This window comes from Pelodiscus sinensis, chromosome 10 (assembly GCF_049634645.1).
Source record: "Pelodiscus sinensis isolate JC-2024 chromosome 10, ASM4963464v1, whole genome shotgun sequence".
NCBI classification, from domain to species: domain Eukaryota; kingdom Metazoa; phylum Chordata; order Testudines; family Trionychidae; genus Pelodiscus; species Pelodiscus sinensis.
Window position 1 is genome coordinate 21832101 of NC_134720.1, and position 17320 is coordinate 21849420.

Here is a 17320-nt window from a genome sequence, read left to right on the forward strand (position 1 = left end):
ATGCCAGTGAGCAACCTCCGCTGAGAGTGTTTGCAGTGCCTAGGAGAGGGCCATATAAGTGATAAATGCTGCAGTTGCAAGTCCTTCAAGCCTCATACCAAGGAGGAGAGGGGCATTCGACTCAAGGCTCTCCTGATGGAATCCGCCATGGCTTTGGTACATGAGTGCTAAGTCCCTTGGCCGAGCTTCAGTGCCTTGGCATGCAGTGCCTCAGTGCTGCTGATACCATGGCATCATTTGCCAGCATCTTGCAAGCCTAGTCAAGGCAAGGGCAAATCTCTGGAGCCTAAGAAGGACAGGCCCAGAACTTTGATGCCAGTGGACTCTCCTGTGGTAGCCCAGCTGTCTCCTCCAGCCTCATAGGTGTATGGGTCCCTTGCTCCCTCTCAGGCCTCCCTTAGAGTGGTGTGGAGCAGCTGCAGATGCCATCAACCCCTGAGACCTTTCAGGCGGCCCAAGACATCCTGTCAATGCCGGTATCCCCCACCATAGTAGTTGCGGGACTGAGGCACAAGGGGAAGCCACACTTGCTGCCCTCACAGTCTCCACAGTGCCTCCAGTTCCAGTCTGGTGGGACATCCAAGGCTTCACCCATGCAGGGTGAGAGTTCTAGGGCCTGCAGCCCAGCTTGGTCTGTGGTGGACAACCTGGACCATGGAAGGCAGAAAGCAGGACTCCCAGGGATTAGGCACAGATCACCACAGATACTTTCACTCCAGTATGGAGGCTATGCTTGGGACCATTCTTCACAGAGGTCCGAGCACTGGTTAAGGGACAGGTTTGTGACACTGTACTGTTCCCTGATGGCACTCCTACTCAGCTCATATTTCCCTGCAGTGCATCCATGAAGAGTGCAGGGGATATCAGTCCTGCTCTGTCACATCATGGCACCGTACTGTGGCTGATCGGCATCAGTCCTGCAGCTGCTCCTGAGCTAGCTGGGACACGGATGGCCACCATCACATGCATCATTGATCCTGGAATAGTGTGTGATTGCCCAGGGAACTCTTATGGTGCTCCTCCGCATCGCAGGCATCGGTCTCTGTGACCAGAGGGTGGTTCTGCTCCTATACCAGCCCCTGTTCCTTGTGTCTCAGTACAAAGTGCTCTGTCAACCTGGCCTCTGACTAAGCCTCGGTGCCTCTAGCACAAGCTCCTCCAATGCCTCCAGGACTGCAGGCAGAACTCCAGCTGCAGAGAGGTTGCAAGCTTGGCACAGTGGTGTCCCTGGAACCTTTGGGATTCTCTGTGCAGCCACAGGTACCATACTCGATTGCCGGTATACCAAAGGCATTGTCAGCAGCCTTGGCCTCTGTCAAATGACTCCTGGCACCGGAGGAATCCCAGGCTCCTGTTTTTCAAGAGGAGCAAGGAACCAAAGTCCAGGCACCAACCTCCCCGGACCATGAGGAGATTTCCCCAATGCAAGCTTCCCCCTCCTTGTCCAAAGAAGAGGCCATAGTGGGGCTGCAGCTAGTGGTGCCCTCTGATGATGCAAGGGCCCACTAGGACTTTCTTAAATGAGTGGCTGCTAACTTAAACTTCCCAGTGAATGAATTAGTGGAGCAGGAGGAAACCCTCTTTGAGGTGCTGGGCCAGTCAGCCCCAGCCAGAGTGGCATTGCTTCTCCATGATGGTCTAAGGTTGTCAAGGCCTTTTGGCAGACACCCCTGCCATTTCCCCCATATCAAAATGGGCAGAGAGGAAATACTTTGACCCCTGCAGAAGGGACAAATACCTCTTCTCCCACTCAGCTCCCAGTTTCCTGCTGGTAGAAGCTTTCAGTCATCGGGAATGGCAAGGCCAGCTTGGGAAAACCCCGAAAAATAAGGACTTTTAAGAGACTATATTTGTTTGGGAGGAAACTTTATACATCATCGAGCTTGCAGCTGCATGTGGAGGAGGGAGCAACAGCTGTGTGGGTGGTTTTCCAGGGTGCCTCAGCCATGGTGGTGTACTCCATGACTTCAGCTATCTCCAAGCAGAGGGCATCATGGCGGTTTCTTTCAGGGCTCTCCCTGGAGGCACAGAAGCCCCTTCAGGTTCTCCCCTTTGATGGAGGGGCCCTGTTTTTTGGAGCAGATAGATACTAAACTCCATGGGCTAAAGGACTCCCACATGGCGCTCTGTATCCTTGGCTCATACGTTTCGGGTCCAGCTCAGAAAGGCAGGTATAGATCTTTTAGCTCTCCTCTTTCCCCCCATCCCACTCCCCTTTTCTGTCCCTCTTCAGGGACAACTCCTATGACAAGGTTGATGGATTGCTGAGGCTGGGGGCAGTGGAGGAGGTTCTGCAGTGTTACCAGAGGTTCTTCTACTGCTACTTTCTTATCCCCAAGAAAAACAAGGGGGCGGGGAGGCTTCGGCCCATATTGGACCTGTGAGATCTAAATTGCTACCTGGTAAGACTCAAGTTCTGTACGGTCTCCTTGTCCTCCATCATTTCGTCCCTGGATCTGGGTAAGCCGCCTTTGATCTCAAGGATGCTTGCTTCCACATTTCAAAGGTCACAGACATTTCCTGAGATTCTTAGTGGGGTCCAGCTACTGCCATTTTGTGGCTCTCCCATTTGGTCTTGCCATGGCCCTTCATATCTTTACCAAATGTATATCGGTGGTGGCTCCCAAAATTTTGGTGCCGAGGGGTGCAGATATACCCTCACCTCGATGACTCCGCCACAACCAGCTACACATAAACCATCTGCTCTCTCTGCCACCATCTAGGCCTCCTGATAAATGCAGAAAAGTCACAGTTCCAATTCAACACAGAGTTTGTAGGGGCAGTGCTGGATTCGACTCCGGCTTGAGCATTTTTCCCTCCAGAAAGGTTTTGAGCTCTGACCCAGGGATCCGAGGACCCAAGGCATGTGGACCCCATGGGAGGTGCCCCTTCACATAAACATCAAAAAGCTACGGGCGATTTGTAGGGCATACAAGGTCTTCTTCCCTCACTTGTAGGGACAGGTGGTTTGAGTCTTCAGGGACAACGTGGCCATGATCCTCTACATCAACTGTCAGGGAGGGGCCAGTCCAACACACTCTGCCAGGAGGCAATCCACTTTTGGGACTTCTGCATCCTACACAGCATTTACCTGGAGGCCCGTCACATCCTTTGCATGGGCAACCTTCTTGCAGATCAGCTGAGACGAGAGTTCTGCTCTCACCACAAGTAAACCCTTGATGTACTGATCACTGCCATGCTCTTCTAGAAGTGGGGCATTCCCTAAGTGGACCTCTTTGTCATGGAATGCAACACAGTATTTCAGCTTCTGTTCCAGACGGACGGCGAACAGGGTCACTAGGGGATGCCTTTCTCATCCCGTGGTTGGGTGCTCTGTTTTATGCGTTTTCCTTGATTCCACTCATTTTCTAGGTCCTGGGGAAAGCCAAGCAGGACAGAACCTGTCTCATGCTCATCTTGCTGGCGTGGCCTCATCAGCATTGGTATGCCACTCTGCTGAACCTGGCAGTGTGCCTCCCAGGGATCCTACTGCTACGCCCAGACCACGCCTGCCTTCTCCACGTAGAACTGTCGTCACTTCCTTGCGGCATTGGATGCAGAGCAGTAAGTCCTGCTAGGAAGCCCTAAGCCATCCACCAGACAGACTTGGCCAAATGGACTCGGTTCTCACTATGGGTTCAACAGAATGGTCTTGTTCCTACCAGAGCTCCAAGCCAGGCTATCCTGGATTATCTTCTCTACTTGAAGGGAGGAGAGGCTGCCTGTCTTGTTGATAGGAGTTCACCTGACAGTGATTTTGGCTTTTCACGTGCCAATCCAGGGCCAGTGTTTTCCCACAATATGATGGTGAGATTCCTCTGGGGACTGAGCAGCATTTCCCTCATGTGTCCCTCCCCATCCCTCAATGGGACTTTAACCTGGTCCTCTCCAGGCTAACTGGGCTACCCTTTGAGCCAATGGCCGTGTTTTCTCTTTTGCACCTGTCCTGGAAGGTGGCTTTCCTCATGGCCATTATGTTGGCAAGCCACGGGTCTCTGATGTCAGAGTCCACCTATATGGTTTTGTTAAAGACAAGGTGCAGTTGCATCCCTATCCTGCTTTCCTGGCTAAGGTGGTTTCCGCATTCCATATCGGCCAGGGTATCATCTTCAGATTCATACGTCTGTTGAGGAATGTCAGCTCCATGCTCAGGATGTTTGCAGGGCCCCTGCATTTTACGTTAATAGAACAAGGCCCTTTTGTAAGTTGCCCCAGGGCTTTGTTGCCTATGCTGAGAGAATGAAGGGGAGCCTGGTGACTACACAAAGGATCTTCAATTAGATGGCACATGCCAATGCAGGAGGTTATCAGCTGGCAGGACTCATTCAACTAGAGCGCAAGCCTCCTCAACTGCCTCCATCGCTAGTATTCAGATTCTGGACATTTGTAAGGCTGCCGCATAGTTCTCAGTACATACCTTTGCCACACACTGAGCCCTGTGTCTGCAGAGCTGTTTCAGTCCGCATGCCAGTGAACTCCTCCCACTTCTAGACATACTGCTTGCAATCACCTACATTAAATGGACATGAGCAATCACTTGAAGAAGAAAGGACAGTTACTTGTTTCCATAACTGGAGTTCTTCCAGATGTGTTGCTCATGTCCATTTAACATCTTGCCCTCCTTCCCATCTGTTGGAGTTGTCCAGCAAGAAGGAACTGAGGGTGCAGGGGGCCATAGGTGCCCTATATAGTGCGGTGTGCTTATGCTACTCCATGGAGTGCCTGAGTTGCCTCCCTTCTCCCTACAGGAGAACCTTACCTAAGGGAAAATCTTCCGGCATCTGTGCATGTGGCAAGCACACACACCCAACCTGAATGGATATAAGCAACACATCTTGAAGAAAAGCAATTACAGAAACTGATAATGGTCTTTTCCTGAATTTAATAGATTTTATATTCGAATCCTGCCCAAACCACTCCTTGAGTAACTCTCTGAACCTTTTGTTTCAGTCAACACATTTAGAAAAGTGGGTAAAAATAGGACTTTAATGAACACCATGCACTATGTTTAGCTGTGATTTTAGGAATAAATTAACTGTGAAGTAACATTTTGGTCAGAAAACTGTATCTAAAACTAATTACATAAGAAAATAAAATTGCTCTGATCTAAATATTCTTCACCTCACTACACAAGTATAAACAGTTTAAATTGTAGAGTCACTTTTAGTCTGTACGCAGGCCCTCTATTAGTGTATGTGTTTAGATGGAATCTTGGTAATACCTCAGTAAGCATTGTTGCATTATTTGTAACATTTTGCTTTTTCAAAAACTTTTAGAAATACTGTATTTAATTGCAACTTTGTCACTAATCTGTAAACAGGCATGAGTCTTAAGTCTTAGTTTGTGAGCCCGATAAAAAGTTTGATTCAGTACTGAATTACTTGGAAGCTGATTTTAATAAAAAGTTAGCACTATGCTATTTGGAAGAAATCAATGAATGCAACTGCATGTTGAATTGGCAAATCTATACAAAAATGGGATTCCTTTAGATAGGGTGTATATGTGTAATTTTCCCCCCTTTCTTTTACAAAGGAAAAGACGACACAGTACATCACCCAGTCCATCTCGCAGTAGTGGCAGTAGACGAGCAAAATCCCCATCACCAAAATCCGAACGCTCTGAGCGATCTGAAAGATCTCACAAAGAGAGCTCACGATCCAGGTCATCTCACAAAGATTCTCCAAGAGATGTCAGTAAAAAAGCCAAAAGGTAAGCTACACATCTCTTCCGGAAACGTGTCCTGAACTGTGCAAGGCAGCAGTACCAAGAAACCACATGATTCAAGGTCCTTTGGCTACTGCCAAACTACAAGAGTATTCTTCTGGTTCTGGGATTAACATCAGTGCTTCCTTTGTACATGCCACTACAATCTTAACAATTATTCATGCTCTTTGAAATCAAGTATGTATTTTGAGAAATGCTTTTAATATGAAGATTCTCATTGTTGAGAGCCCTAGTGTAGACACAAGTTTTTGGTGGTTGACGGAAGACATTTTAGCATGAAAATGCCAAGAAACCATTATTGCTTTGTCTACACTGTGGCTTCCAATGATGGGGAATTGCTCCCTAAATCCCCTACTCTAGATTACAGATGTTAAGGAGCAGGTATTTGGCTACTATTAGTCAATAAGGGAAAGCGCTTTATAAAGCCGCAGCATAGCTCTGTCTCTTAAATGTGATAAGAGCCAAGCATCTCTTACTATGTTTAAAAGACAGAGCCACAGCAGGGTTGGTCCAGGACCTGGCGGGAGCCGGGACTGCTTGGTCTTGGCTCACACCAGGTCCAGCAGCCTGTTTGCAGTGGCCCCAGGCTGGCTGCGGGCAGAGGCTGCACCAGCAGCAACGTCTGGTTGCAGCCAGCCCCAGCTCCTGTATCCCCTCCAACTCATTGCTGCCTCTGATAAAGAGGCCAGGGCGGGGGTTGGGGGAAAGGGGAGGCGAGGCGAGGAGTCAAGTACTTGACTGGACTACTTGATAAGCTTAGGCTTGGTGGGTAGTCAAGTACCCGACTACTTGCTTATGTCCCTACTCTAGGTTAGACCTAACAATATCCTACTGCTGCTATCACCAAAATACTGGCCTGCGACTTACGTTATACATAAGATCAGATATATTTCTCATTACTATTTTGTGTGGTTTATATTATTCTGTTTGCATTTTAAACCTCAAGATTGCTCTGCAAGTCTAGATTGCTACGCTCATGAATTGTATTGTAGTCATGTTACTGAAATTTTAACTTTTATTAGTGACTCAGTAAAGAAGAAAATTGTCATGGTGCATTATATTTGTCAGGTTTCTTAATCAAGCAAATCTATGTAACCACCTACTGGTAGAGAAAGTTAGCAATTGTATTCAAGCAGAAAGTTGTTTTGGAATAATTAAATCTTCTAAAAGTTCATACAGTGGTCATATAGCGTGATGAAGCATGAAATCAATTGAGATTAGATGAGATTAAACATGTGCATTAAGAGTGGACCAGGTGGTACACTAGGTTTTATTCACTATCTATTTATCTGTAGACTCCTGGGTTCGGTCACAACCCATGAACATGTTTGGTTAGAATACTAGATATTTTCCAGCACACCACCATTTTGCATAATCCACATGGAATAGAAATGAGCAATATTGGAATAAGTTGTGTTAATACAAAGGCCAACTTGCTTTTTCAGAACCATGTAGGGAAGCTTGTATATTATTTGCCTGCTTTAAGTGACACTGGTCAATGCTGTTTTTCTCATACTTTGAGCACTGAAACTGAGTCAGTGCACATGTATGAAGTTAGAAATTGGACATGCAGACTGATGGCAAGTCACTAATTTTTGTTTACAAATGACAAAAAGAGTAGAACCTCGCGGCCCCCCTTCCCCCCATCCAGGCCTCTCTTATCCATCTCTCTAAATTATTCATCAGTGCACACACAGGATTATGGGAAATTGATGCTTCAGCCACGTGCAGTGGGTCTGGAGCTATAAGCTCAAACTCCACGTGGTGGGGTTGAACATGTCACTTAGTTGGGTCCAATATTGTGGGGGTGGGGGGGAAGGGCACTGGGCAATTTCAACCAAAATATTGAGAAACGCTATTGTAGATGGGTCCCTATAATGCGCAGGGTTAAAGAGTATGAAAATGGTCAATACCTGTGCAACTTGTTTAAAAACTCGTTGGTTTTCTTGTTAATCAGTGAACAAAACATTGTTTGCAAGAGCCAGGGATTTGTATAGGCTAAGTAGATAAGAAGATAAAATATAAAAAGTATACTTTAATACTTCTGTGGGAAGGGTCTGCCATTTTAAAAGCAGCTCCATATCTTAATATGCTGTTTGTCCATTTTCCTCATCTGAATTTTTGATGATCTAATCTGGCCCTGCTCCCAATTAGATCAGATAAATGGAGTTCCCCTTTTTTATTTTATTTTATTTTATTTTATTTTACAGTATATTAGAGGAAGGGGCCATATTAGTTGCAGAAAAAAGTAAAGAAGTTCCCTGTCAGTCATCAGACTTTTTTTTCCAGGTCACCCTCTGGCTCAAGGACACCCAAAAGATCAAGAAGGTCACGATCCAGGTCTCCTAAAAAGTCGGGGAAAAAATCCAGATCGCAGTCCCGTTCTCCACACAGATCTCATAAGAAGTCAAAGAAAAGCAAACACTGACAAAATGTTCATATTTTTTATGATTCTGTCACTTACTGGAAATGCGGTTTTGTTTTTGTGCCTGAACAGTCTGTTTAAAAAAACAAAAAAAAAATCAAACAAAAAAGCATTCCTGAATTTTTTGTGAATGCATGTGTATACTCATGAGTAACTGCATCTGTAGACCTGTCATTGTTTTATATTGTACAAAATATCTTCATTGTGACTATTTCCCGAAATGAAACATTTTTGTGTTTAGAGATTTCACCAGAAATGTGTGTATCTGATCTGCTGGCGGTAGTGATATTTTTGTTTTAGAATGTTGTGACAGCAAAAAATAACACAAATGTTTTCCCCTTTTTGTAGCTTTGACAATTTGAATTAGATTTCAAATAAAATCTGAACAGAAATTTAAAATGTGGTTTTCTTGCCCCACTTAACGACAGATCTTTAAAGGCATTCATAGTTTGTTTGGAAGTACTGTGTATTTCAGACATACTATGTTGTTTTAAGCTTTCCTCAGTGGAGTATACAACTTCAACAGCAGTGGTCCTTTTTTGTTAGTTGAATATCAAAATAAAAGCACCTTTGAATCCTGCTGATGAGTGTAATTTTCCATTGTGATGCTTAATGTAAGAGCAATTGACCAGATAGGTGCCTACAGTTGGGCACACTTAAAGTTCTGATGTATGAGAGATGTTACCTGATCTGCTGGTATTTCTTTATTTTAAGAAAGGGGTCTAGCTCTGAAATGAAAGTGAATGTTAAGTGTAGGGATAATATGTGCAATGATGCATTTATAAGTCACGTTAGTGGCATGCCTTGGGAACAATGAAAGGAAAAAAGGCCAAAGGCTGAATGATTTTCCTCAAGAAATACAGTTACAATGATTGCAACATATAGTACATTTTGATTTCTTTTTCTAAAGTGGATTTTTATTCCAAAAGCAGAGCTTTTACATTACATGTTTTTTATTGAATTTATTTCCCAATCGTGAGAACTGCTCAAAATAGGTTAGAAAAAAAATGAAATTTTTATTACCTTGTTTTTTTATTTAATCATATGTTTGAACCAAACAGCTGTAACTTTTTCTTCACTTTAATTTTCGCCTGCTTTACTCTGCTTGTTAGGCCTGGATGTAACTTTAAATCTCTTCAGCCTGGTCTGAAACACTTAACTTTTTTTTTTTTTTAAACAGAAGAAAAAAATGAGGGTTCAGTGTTAATATTTGAAGATGTGGGTAGATTGTAATAAAAATGTAAAATGAAAAAGGGACCTGGCCTTCTGTGAACTGTTTCTGAAAGCCATAGCTGTGCCCATCGGATTCATGGAGTGTTAAATGATGTATTATTGTGCTGGTATATTTTGGCTTTTAAAGTCTGAACTTAAAAATGGGAGAGAAAATATGTATACTACTTGTATGCATCTAGTCAGCTTAAAATGCTGAAGTCAGTTGCAAGTATAAGATCTAAAATATCTTTATATTTGTTCCTTAATCTTTCCTCCTCTCTTTCCATTAGTGTCCTTTAGTTAGTGATAATTAAATTGATGCAAATGCAATGGTTAGAAGTGATGTATTATAGAAGCTTGTCCTGGCAGCCTAGGAACTGAAGGAGACATTCTAGATCCTTAAATATAAAGAGAATATATGTGTGCTATGAAGGCTTTTTTGCAGTGAGTTTAATAGATGCATTACTTACAAGAAGTGAATACACAGCCCTGTATTTGTTTACTCCATTTTACAGAAACTATTTTAGACATGTTCAAATTAATTTTTAAAATATTTGTCCTTATCATTTCCCTGTAAAAGTAGACATGGTTAGTACTTACTAAGAATTCAACTATACAGCCCTTGGAATGAAAGAATTATTATTTTTTAAAATTGTCTAAAATAGCTTCTATACTGTCATTTTCATTTCAGATTGTCTAGGGTCAGAAGCAAGTACAGGTTGTACCTCCCTTAACCAGGATTCCTTGGTCCCATGAGGAGAGGGACTTTCCCTGGTCTGGCAAATCCCCTTGTTAGAGACCGGTCAGGTCCAAAGGGTGCCGGACCAGCAAGGTTTGGCCTGTATGACACATTAGTTGAAGGGCATAATCCTACTTCTTTAGTGAGAGAAAACTCCTGTTTCAGGTCAAATAAAAACAATAGTAGCAGAGTTCAGTTGATTCAGATAAAGGTTCAAGGTAAATGCATACTGACATGCATGGTATGAAGTGTGTATGTTATGTTTAGGGGAAGGACACCTTTGTTAGGTGTCAAGACTGAGTCAGCTCTGTGCATGGCCCCCAGCAGAATGTAGGTACTACTAGCTTAGGCAGCAGCTGAACAGAGTTTTTTGAGAGTCTAAATTTTGGACTTGGGTGGCAGCTAAGCCCTTTTTGGAAGTCTCGCTCTTTGACTATTCACTGTGCAATGTTTACCTAGGACTTGCAGTATTGCTGATACACAGGGCTCGACAAATTATAGAAAACCCTACTCGCCAGACAAAAAAAGGACTCGCCACCCCACCGCGTGACCCCCACCGTGCAGGTGCGTGCCACCGGGAGAACGGGACGACCAGGACAGCATGTTTGCTTCTGTGACATGGCGGGGCCACTCCGCAGTGGCGAGGGTGACTCACCCCGCACTTCAACGGCACAGACCCCTGTGCTGCATGGGGAACACGGTGTTCTGACAGCGGTCTGTGCCGCTTGCTCCCGTGCAGCCACCCAGCTGAGCGGTGTGCAGGGGGGCCAAGTCCTGGGATGGGAGCCGGAAGCAGGGCCGCACGCGGGCTTAAGGTGGGGCCAGAGTGTGCGTGTGTCCCTGACATCAGGAGGAGAGGCGCCGGCGCAAGAGTGCCACATTCAAAAGGGGAGACGGAGGAGGTCAGAGAAGGCAGGAGGGAGATGGGGAGTGGAGCAGAGAGCAGAGCGTGGGGGCAGAGGATGTGAAAGGAGAAGTGGAGGTAGGAAGCAGCCCAGAGAGGAGACACTAAGGTTGGTCATTCCCCACCTCCCTCCTGCCTTCTCTGACTTCCTCCGTCTCCCGTCCCCCTCCACTCTCACCCTTCACTCCTCCGCCCACCGCCATCTTCTAGCTCACTCCTCTGTTCTCCTCTCTCCCTCCGTTACTCTTCTCCGCTGTTCCCCCTTTGAATGCGGCGCTCTTTCTCTGGCGCCTCTCCCCCTGACGTCAGGGACGCACGCACATTCTGGCCCCACCCTACGCCCGCGTGTGGCCCCGCTTCCATCCCAGGACTCGGACCCGGTGCACACCACTCAGCTGGGGGGCCGCACGGGAGCAAGTGGCGCAGACCGCTGTCAGAACGCCGCGCTGCCTGTGCAGCATGGGGGTCAGTGCTGTTGAAGTGCGGGGCAGGTTGCCCTCGCTGCCGCGGGGCAGCTCCGCCCCATCACAGCTCACCAGCTGCCAAAATCTACTCACCGTGGGTGAGTGGATTTGTCGATCCCTGCTGATACATTTATAAACAAGAATAATATGAAAACTAATGGACTTAGCATCCATATTTTGGACACAATCATTTACGCGCCTTTTGGGATTTGGAGCTTTTTTCACAAACACCCAATGTCCATATAGATTACTGATCTACTTATGAATGCCCTACCCCTCATCCCATAAATTTACCAGTTCTATTTGCAAATATGTTCCCAAATCACATTTTGTATTAATCCAGCAGCTCAACACAAGAGGGCTCTCTAACGTCCTGATTCCCTACGTTTTATGTTCTGGTGTTTTTTCTGGATTTATAAATCTACCTCTATACTATTTGGCTGTGTCTATACTGGCCACTTTTTCTTGAAAAGTAGTCGCTTTTCTGGAAAAACTTGCCAGCTGTCTACACTTTCCGCTTGATTTTCCTCAAAAGCACTGACGATCTACTGTGCGAAATCAGCCGCTTTTCCGGAAAAGCTTTGCCACTCCTGTTCGGGCAAAAGTCCTTTTTGCGAAAAACTGTTGTGCAAAAGGGCCAGTGTAGACAGCTAGCTAATGCTTTTGGGAAAAAGCAGGCTAAATGGAAAAAAGTGGTTTGGATGCCGGGAGACCCCGTAGGAGCCCCAGACTTCCTGGTAACCTGAGCTCTTAAAGAACACGTAGGCTGCTGAGCGCACATGGCAGGACCGTGCCACAGAGCTCTCTGCCCTGAGGTCTGCCACAGCACCCCTGTCCTGCCCAGCAGCCATCTGAGCCAGCCATGGCAGCTTTGGGCGCTGAGCCACCTGCACCCCCAGCGCAGGAGGCCCTCAGGGGCCGGAAAAGACGGGCACCCTCGTGGTCCCCCAGGAAGCTGAAGACCCTCCTGGACCTCTGGCAGGAGGAGGAGGGCCTCCATGACACCAGGTCCCGGCACCGCAACGCCGACATCTACGGCTGCATGGCCCAGGCGCTTGCCCAGCACGGACATCTGGCCCGGAACCTAGACCAGGTCCGGGTGAAGGTCAAGGAGCTGCGTCTGGGCTACGTGCACACCAGCGAGGGCAGAGTGGCAGGACCAGACACCTGCCCCCACTACGACCGGCTGCACGCCATCCTCGGCCAGCCAGCCCCCCAAGTCCCAGACGTGCCCGTGGACACCTGTAAGCGCACCCCCGTCACCCGGACCACTGAGGCGGGGGAAGGAGAAAGCAGTACTTCGGAGGAGGAGGCCAGCATCGTGACCCAGCAGGCCCCCTCCGAGGCTGGGGAAGGATCCACTGGTGAGTCTTGCACTTTGCACTCACAAGGGCGGGGGCCGGGGAGCCAGGCGCCCGGAGGGGAGAGGGGGAGAGCATGTCACTCAGGTCATGTGAGTTGTACGCTGTGTAGCATTAGGCAGCAAGCAGCACGTGCAACCATGTGCAGCCTGGTGACCGAGCAGCATGTGGCCACAGCAGGCAGCTGCAGGGCACACCTGGGACTGTGCTGCTCACACACATTTCGGCGGAACCAGGGGGAAGGGTGGATGCCGGCTGGAACTGGCCAGGGCCCCAGGGACTCAGCCCAGAGCCCGCACCTCCGCCAAGGGTGCAGCATGGAGAACGGCATATTGTCCCATGCCTGGCTGTGAGGCACAGCCAGCTGCTCTTGGGTAAACCGCAGCATCACAGCCCTGTGACCGTGGCCCCCACCGAGCCCCTCGCCTGCTCCTGGTGCCTTGGCTGGCTCCCCGAGGGAAGTCCCCACTGTGGCCACACGTGTCCTTAGGCTACCGTGTGTGAGGGATAGTGGGAGGGAGAAGGGGGGAAAGCGCTCGGGCCGTCCTTAGGGCCGTCTGAGTTTTGCTGCAAGGATGGGACACCCCTCCTCCCCCCAGTCACTCTTCTGGTTCCATCCAGGAGATATCCCACGCGATGGGGATCTGAAAGCCCAGACCACCTCTTCCAGATGTGCTCCCAGGCACTGTGTGGGGATGCATCTTGCTCCCTGTCAAGCACCAGTGATTAGCTCAAAGCCTTCACAGTCTCCACCGGCAGGGAGTTCCACAGGTGAATGCAACACAAGCGCCCTCCATGGGGCCAGGACACAGACCGGTGGTTACAATACATGGAGGAGGACCCTACTCCAGGGGTGGTCCTCTTTGCAAACATACAACATGGGGGGTAGGGGGGAAAACCGAGTGGGCCCAAGCCACACTACTATGGGGTCACCTGGGCTCAGGGGTGGAGGGCATGAGGTGTGGGGACAGTGGCCGGCCTGCCTGACTGACCCGTCTTTTCTTCTCTTCCCTGCAGCGGAACCGAGCACAAGCCAGGGACCCTCCAGTCCAGCAGCAGCGGCACCCCCAGCTGCCCAACCACGCAGGCACAGGCTCCGCCACCGCGACCAGCTCCTTCACTGGCACGTGCAGGTGGTCGAGTGAATAGAGGGCTCCATTCGTGAGCACATGCAGGGGGACCTGCAATGGCGCCAGGAGGCCTGGGCCGCCTTTCAGGCCCAGTGCACGCGCATGGCCGACTCCGTGGCCACCCTCACAGTGCACATAGCACATGCCGTCCACTATGGCATGGCCTTACCCCATGCCCCCACCATCCCTCCCCTAGCAATGCCCATGCCCCCTCCTGCCCCTGCAATGCCCCCTCCTCCTGCTCACCTCCCCGTGCAGCCTGCCCCACGTGCAGGTCCGCCCCCGCAGGAGCGCTTGCAGGGGCCACCCCTCCCAGGAGTAGCTCCTCCCCCCCTCCCTGTCCCAGTTGAAGGTCTCCTCCCCCCTCCCAGTTGAAGGTCTCCTCCTCCTTCCCCCTCCCCCTTGTAAATAAAAATAGACAATTTTTCAGTTGATTATTGTGTTTGTGTTTCTCAAGGTAACTGTAATAAATGATTTGAGATGCCAATTAGCCACCTAAATTTAGAGGATTACAAAATGCGGACCCCAAATTCTGTTTCTATCACCGGTCGTCCCTTTAAGTGGTCATTGCTTTGTGGTGCATAAATAAATACTGACACTTTTAAGTAAAAACCACAACTATATTAACATAGATAACAAACAAGCAAGAAAGGTTAAAAGATGCACACAAAAGAATATGTAACATAATCTCGACGCAGGGGACGATTGTAGTGTTGCTGGCAACCTCAATCTTTTGGTCCTTCCGGGCCTCGGGAGAGGAATAGCCAGGAGATCCCTTGAAGATGACTGGAATCGGGTACGCTGACTCCAGCCCTTCCGCACGAACCATGAATCCTTTTCCTGTTCTTCGGGACAGCTCGGACAAGCGATGGTGGCCTAAACCCTAGCCTAAACTAAAAAGAAAAACCCTAACTACGTCCGACGCACCCGACGAACATTCACGATGACGGCCGATGTGCGTGGAACCGATGCTTTACAATTGGGAGGAGGTATGGGGAGGGGGGGAAAAGGGAGGGGATGGGAGGGAGTTGTTTGGGAAGACCCAGGCGACCCTACTATGGGGCTTGTGCAAACATGTCTGTCAGGGTCTCTCTGATGCGCACCCCATCCTGGTGCGCCTGGCAGATGGCAGCTGTGTGGGGCTGTTAGAACGTCTGTACCTCGGCTGCCATCCATGCAGGGAGGAAGGCCTCCCCACTCCGCTCCACAATGTTGTGAAGCACGCAGTACGCGGCCAGTACCTCTGTTGCATTCCGCTCACCCATCTTGAGACGGTTGAGCAAACAACGGAAGCGGGCTTTCAAGCAGCCGAAGGCAAGCTCCACCTGATTTCGGGCCCGGTTGAGGCGGTCGTTGAACTGGGCCCGGTTCTGGTCTGGCTGCCCCGTGTAAGGCCGCATTAGCCAGGGCAGCAGGGGGTAGGCCACATCCCCGATGATGCAGATGGGCACAGGCACATCCCCGAGAGTCAAGTCCCGCCGGGAGAAGTAGGTGCCCGCCTCCAGCCTGCGAAAGAGTCCGGAGTTGCGGAGGATGCGGGTGTCATGTGACCTGCCGGACCAGCCCCCATAGATGTCCAGGAAGCGGTCCCGGTGGTCCATGAGGGCCTGGAGAACAATCAAGCAGTACCCCTTCCTGTACGTGAAATGAGCTGCTCGATGCTCCGGGGCCCAGACGGGGATGTGGGTTGTATCCAGGGCTCCCCCACAGTTGGGGAACCTGAGGGCAGCGAAGTCAGCCATGGTAGCATCCACGTTGCGCAGGCGGATGACTCTTGGGAGCAGGATGTCGTTGATGGCGTGGTCGACCTGCAGAAGGGTGCAGAGAAACACAGGGGAACACATCACATAAGGCAGGGGTGAGTGTGCGCTCCCTTGGCCCCCCCCATGATTCCCTCTGTCCTCACCGCGCACGTACACACACACCCCCACCCACCCAAGGGCCCCCACGGCCCCACCCCCCACCAGCAGGCCTGTGCAAGGGAGGGACGGCCCAAACCTCTGGGTGACCCAGCCTGGAGTCTTGGCTGTCCCTGGGCATGGAGTGCAGCACCCTCCCCGCGGTTCACCTGGTGTTTCAGACTTTCCAGTCTTACCTCTCAGGACATTGCGTATCGGCAATGGTGGACAACACAACCGCAATGTTAGATCACCCAACAGGGGTGCACACTCCTCTCCCCTGTGGAGGGAATCCCTCCTTCTCTGGGACTCTTGTGTGGTGCACTTGATCCTGCTACAAGCATCATATCTTCCAGGCATGTAGAACAAACTGGCTGATCACCTCAGCAGAGGCCACAAGTGGTCTTCCCATCCAGGTTTCTCAAAGACCTTCAAGTCTGCCAACCTGTGCCTCCCTGGGACGTGTACTTAGTTTTACCCAAACTTATGGCTCCTCCATATGAACAATTGGCCATATGTTCCCTTCTCTACCTTTCATATGATGTTTTTTTGTGGTGGTAATAACCTCTGCAAGCAGGGTCTCTGAGCCACCTCAAATCTGAACCACCTTAGTTTTTTTTATTAAAACAAGGTACAGCTCCACCCACATCCAGTGCTTCTGCCAAAGGTGGTCTCCAGTTTCCATGGGAATTGGGACATATTTGTACCTGTATTTTACTCTAAACTGCACTCAAATGCTAAAGAACAGAGCCTCTGCTCTCTTAACTTGCATAGAGTGTTAGCTAGTTCTATATTGACAGGACAAAGCCTTTTGAAAAGTCACAGCAATTGTTTGTGGTGGTTGTGAACAGAATGAGGGGACAGCCAGGTTCTTAACATATTTCATTGTGGATAGTTTCCTGTATTTGAGAGAATTATGGTCTCCTCCACCAGCGCTAACAGAACATTTGACCTCTAGCATCCACCAGTGTCCCTGGCTCAGCTCCCCACTCTGGAGATCTGTAGGGCTGCAACATGGCCGTCAACATACACATTTGCTACAGACTGTGCACTCACCTAGCAGTCTAGAGATGAGACGGCCTTTGGATGTGCAGTGCTCCAGCTGGTGAAGAACTCTGACTCCACCTCCTAGACTTACACGCGAGCATCACTTGAAATGCACATGAACAAGCACATGAAGAAAGAAAAACGGTTACGTACCTTCTCATAACGGTTCTTAGAGACGTGTGTTCACTTCCCTTCTCAGAGTAGCTAGCAAGAAGGAACTCAGGCAAGGGGCGGGTCAGCAGAGTCCTACATTGGGCGCCATTTAGTACCACTAGGGAGTGCCCATGCAGATCCTACAGCTAACTGCCAGAGGAAAAAAATCTTCAGCTCCTATGCGTGTGCACACACCTGATTGGAATGGACATGGACAACGCATCTCAAGAACAGCAGTTATGAGAAGGTAGGTAACCAGTTTT

General features: G+C 49.0%; 1 protein-coding gene across 1 annotated transcript in view; it reads left to right on the top strand.

The window, feature by feature from the left end:
- Window positions 1-8729, top strand: part of U2SURP (U2 snRNP associated SURP domain containing) — an 83978-nt gene extending 75249 nt beyond the window's left edge. Inside the window, exons 26-27 of the mRNA XM_075937664.1 lie at window positions 5533-5709; window positions 8014-8729. Coding sequence (XP_075793779.1) covers window positions 5533-5709; window positions 8014-8152 — 316 coding nt within the window. The 3' untranslated portion in view covers window positions 8153-8729. The remainder of the gene's footprint in view (window positions 1-5532; window positions 5710-8013) is intronic.
- Window positions 8730-17320: the final 8591 nt, after the last annotated feature.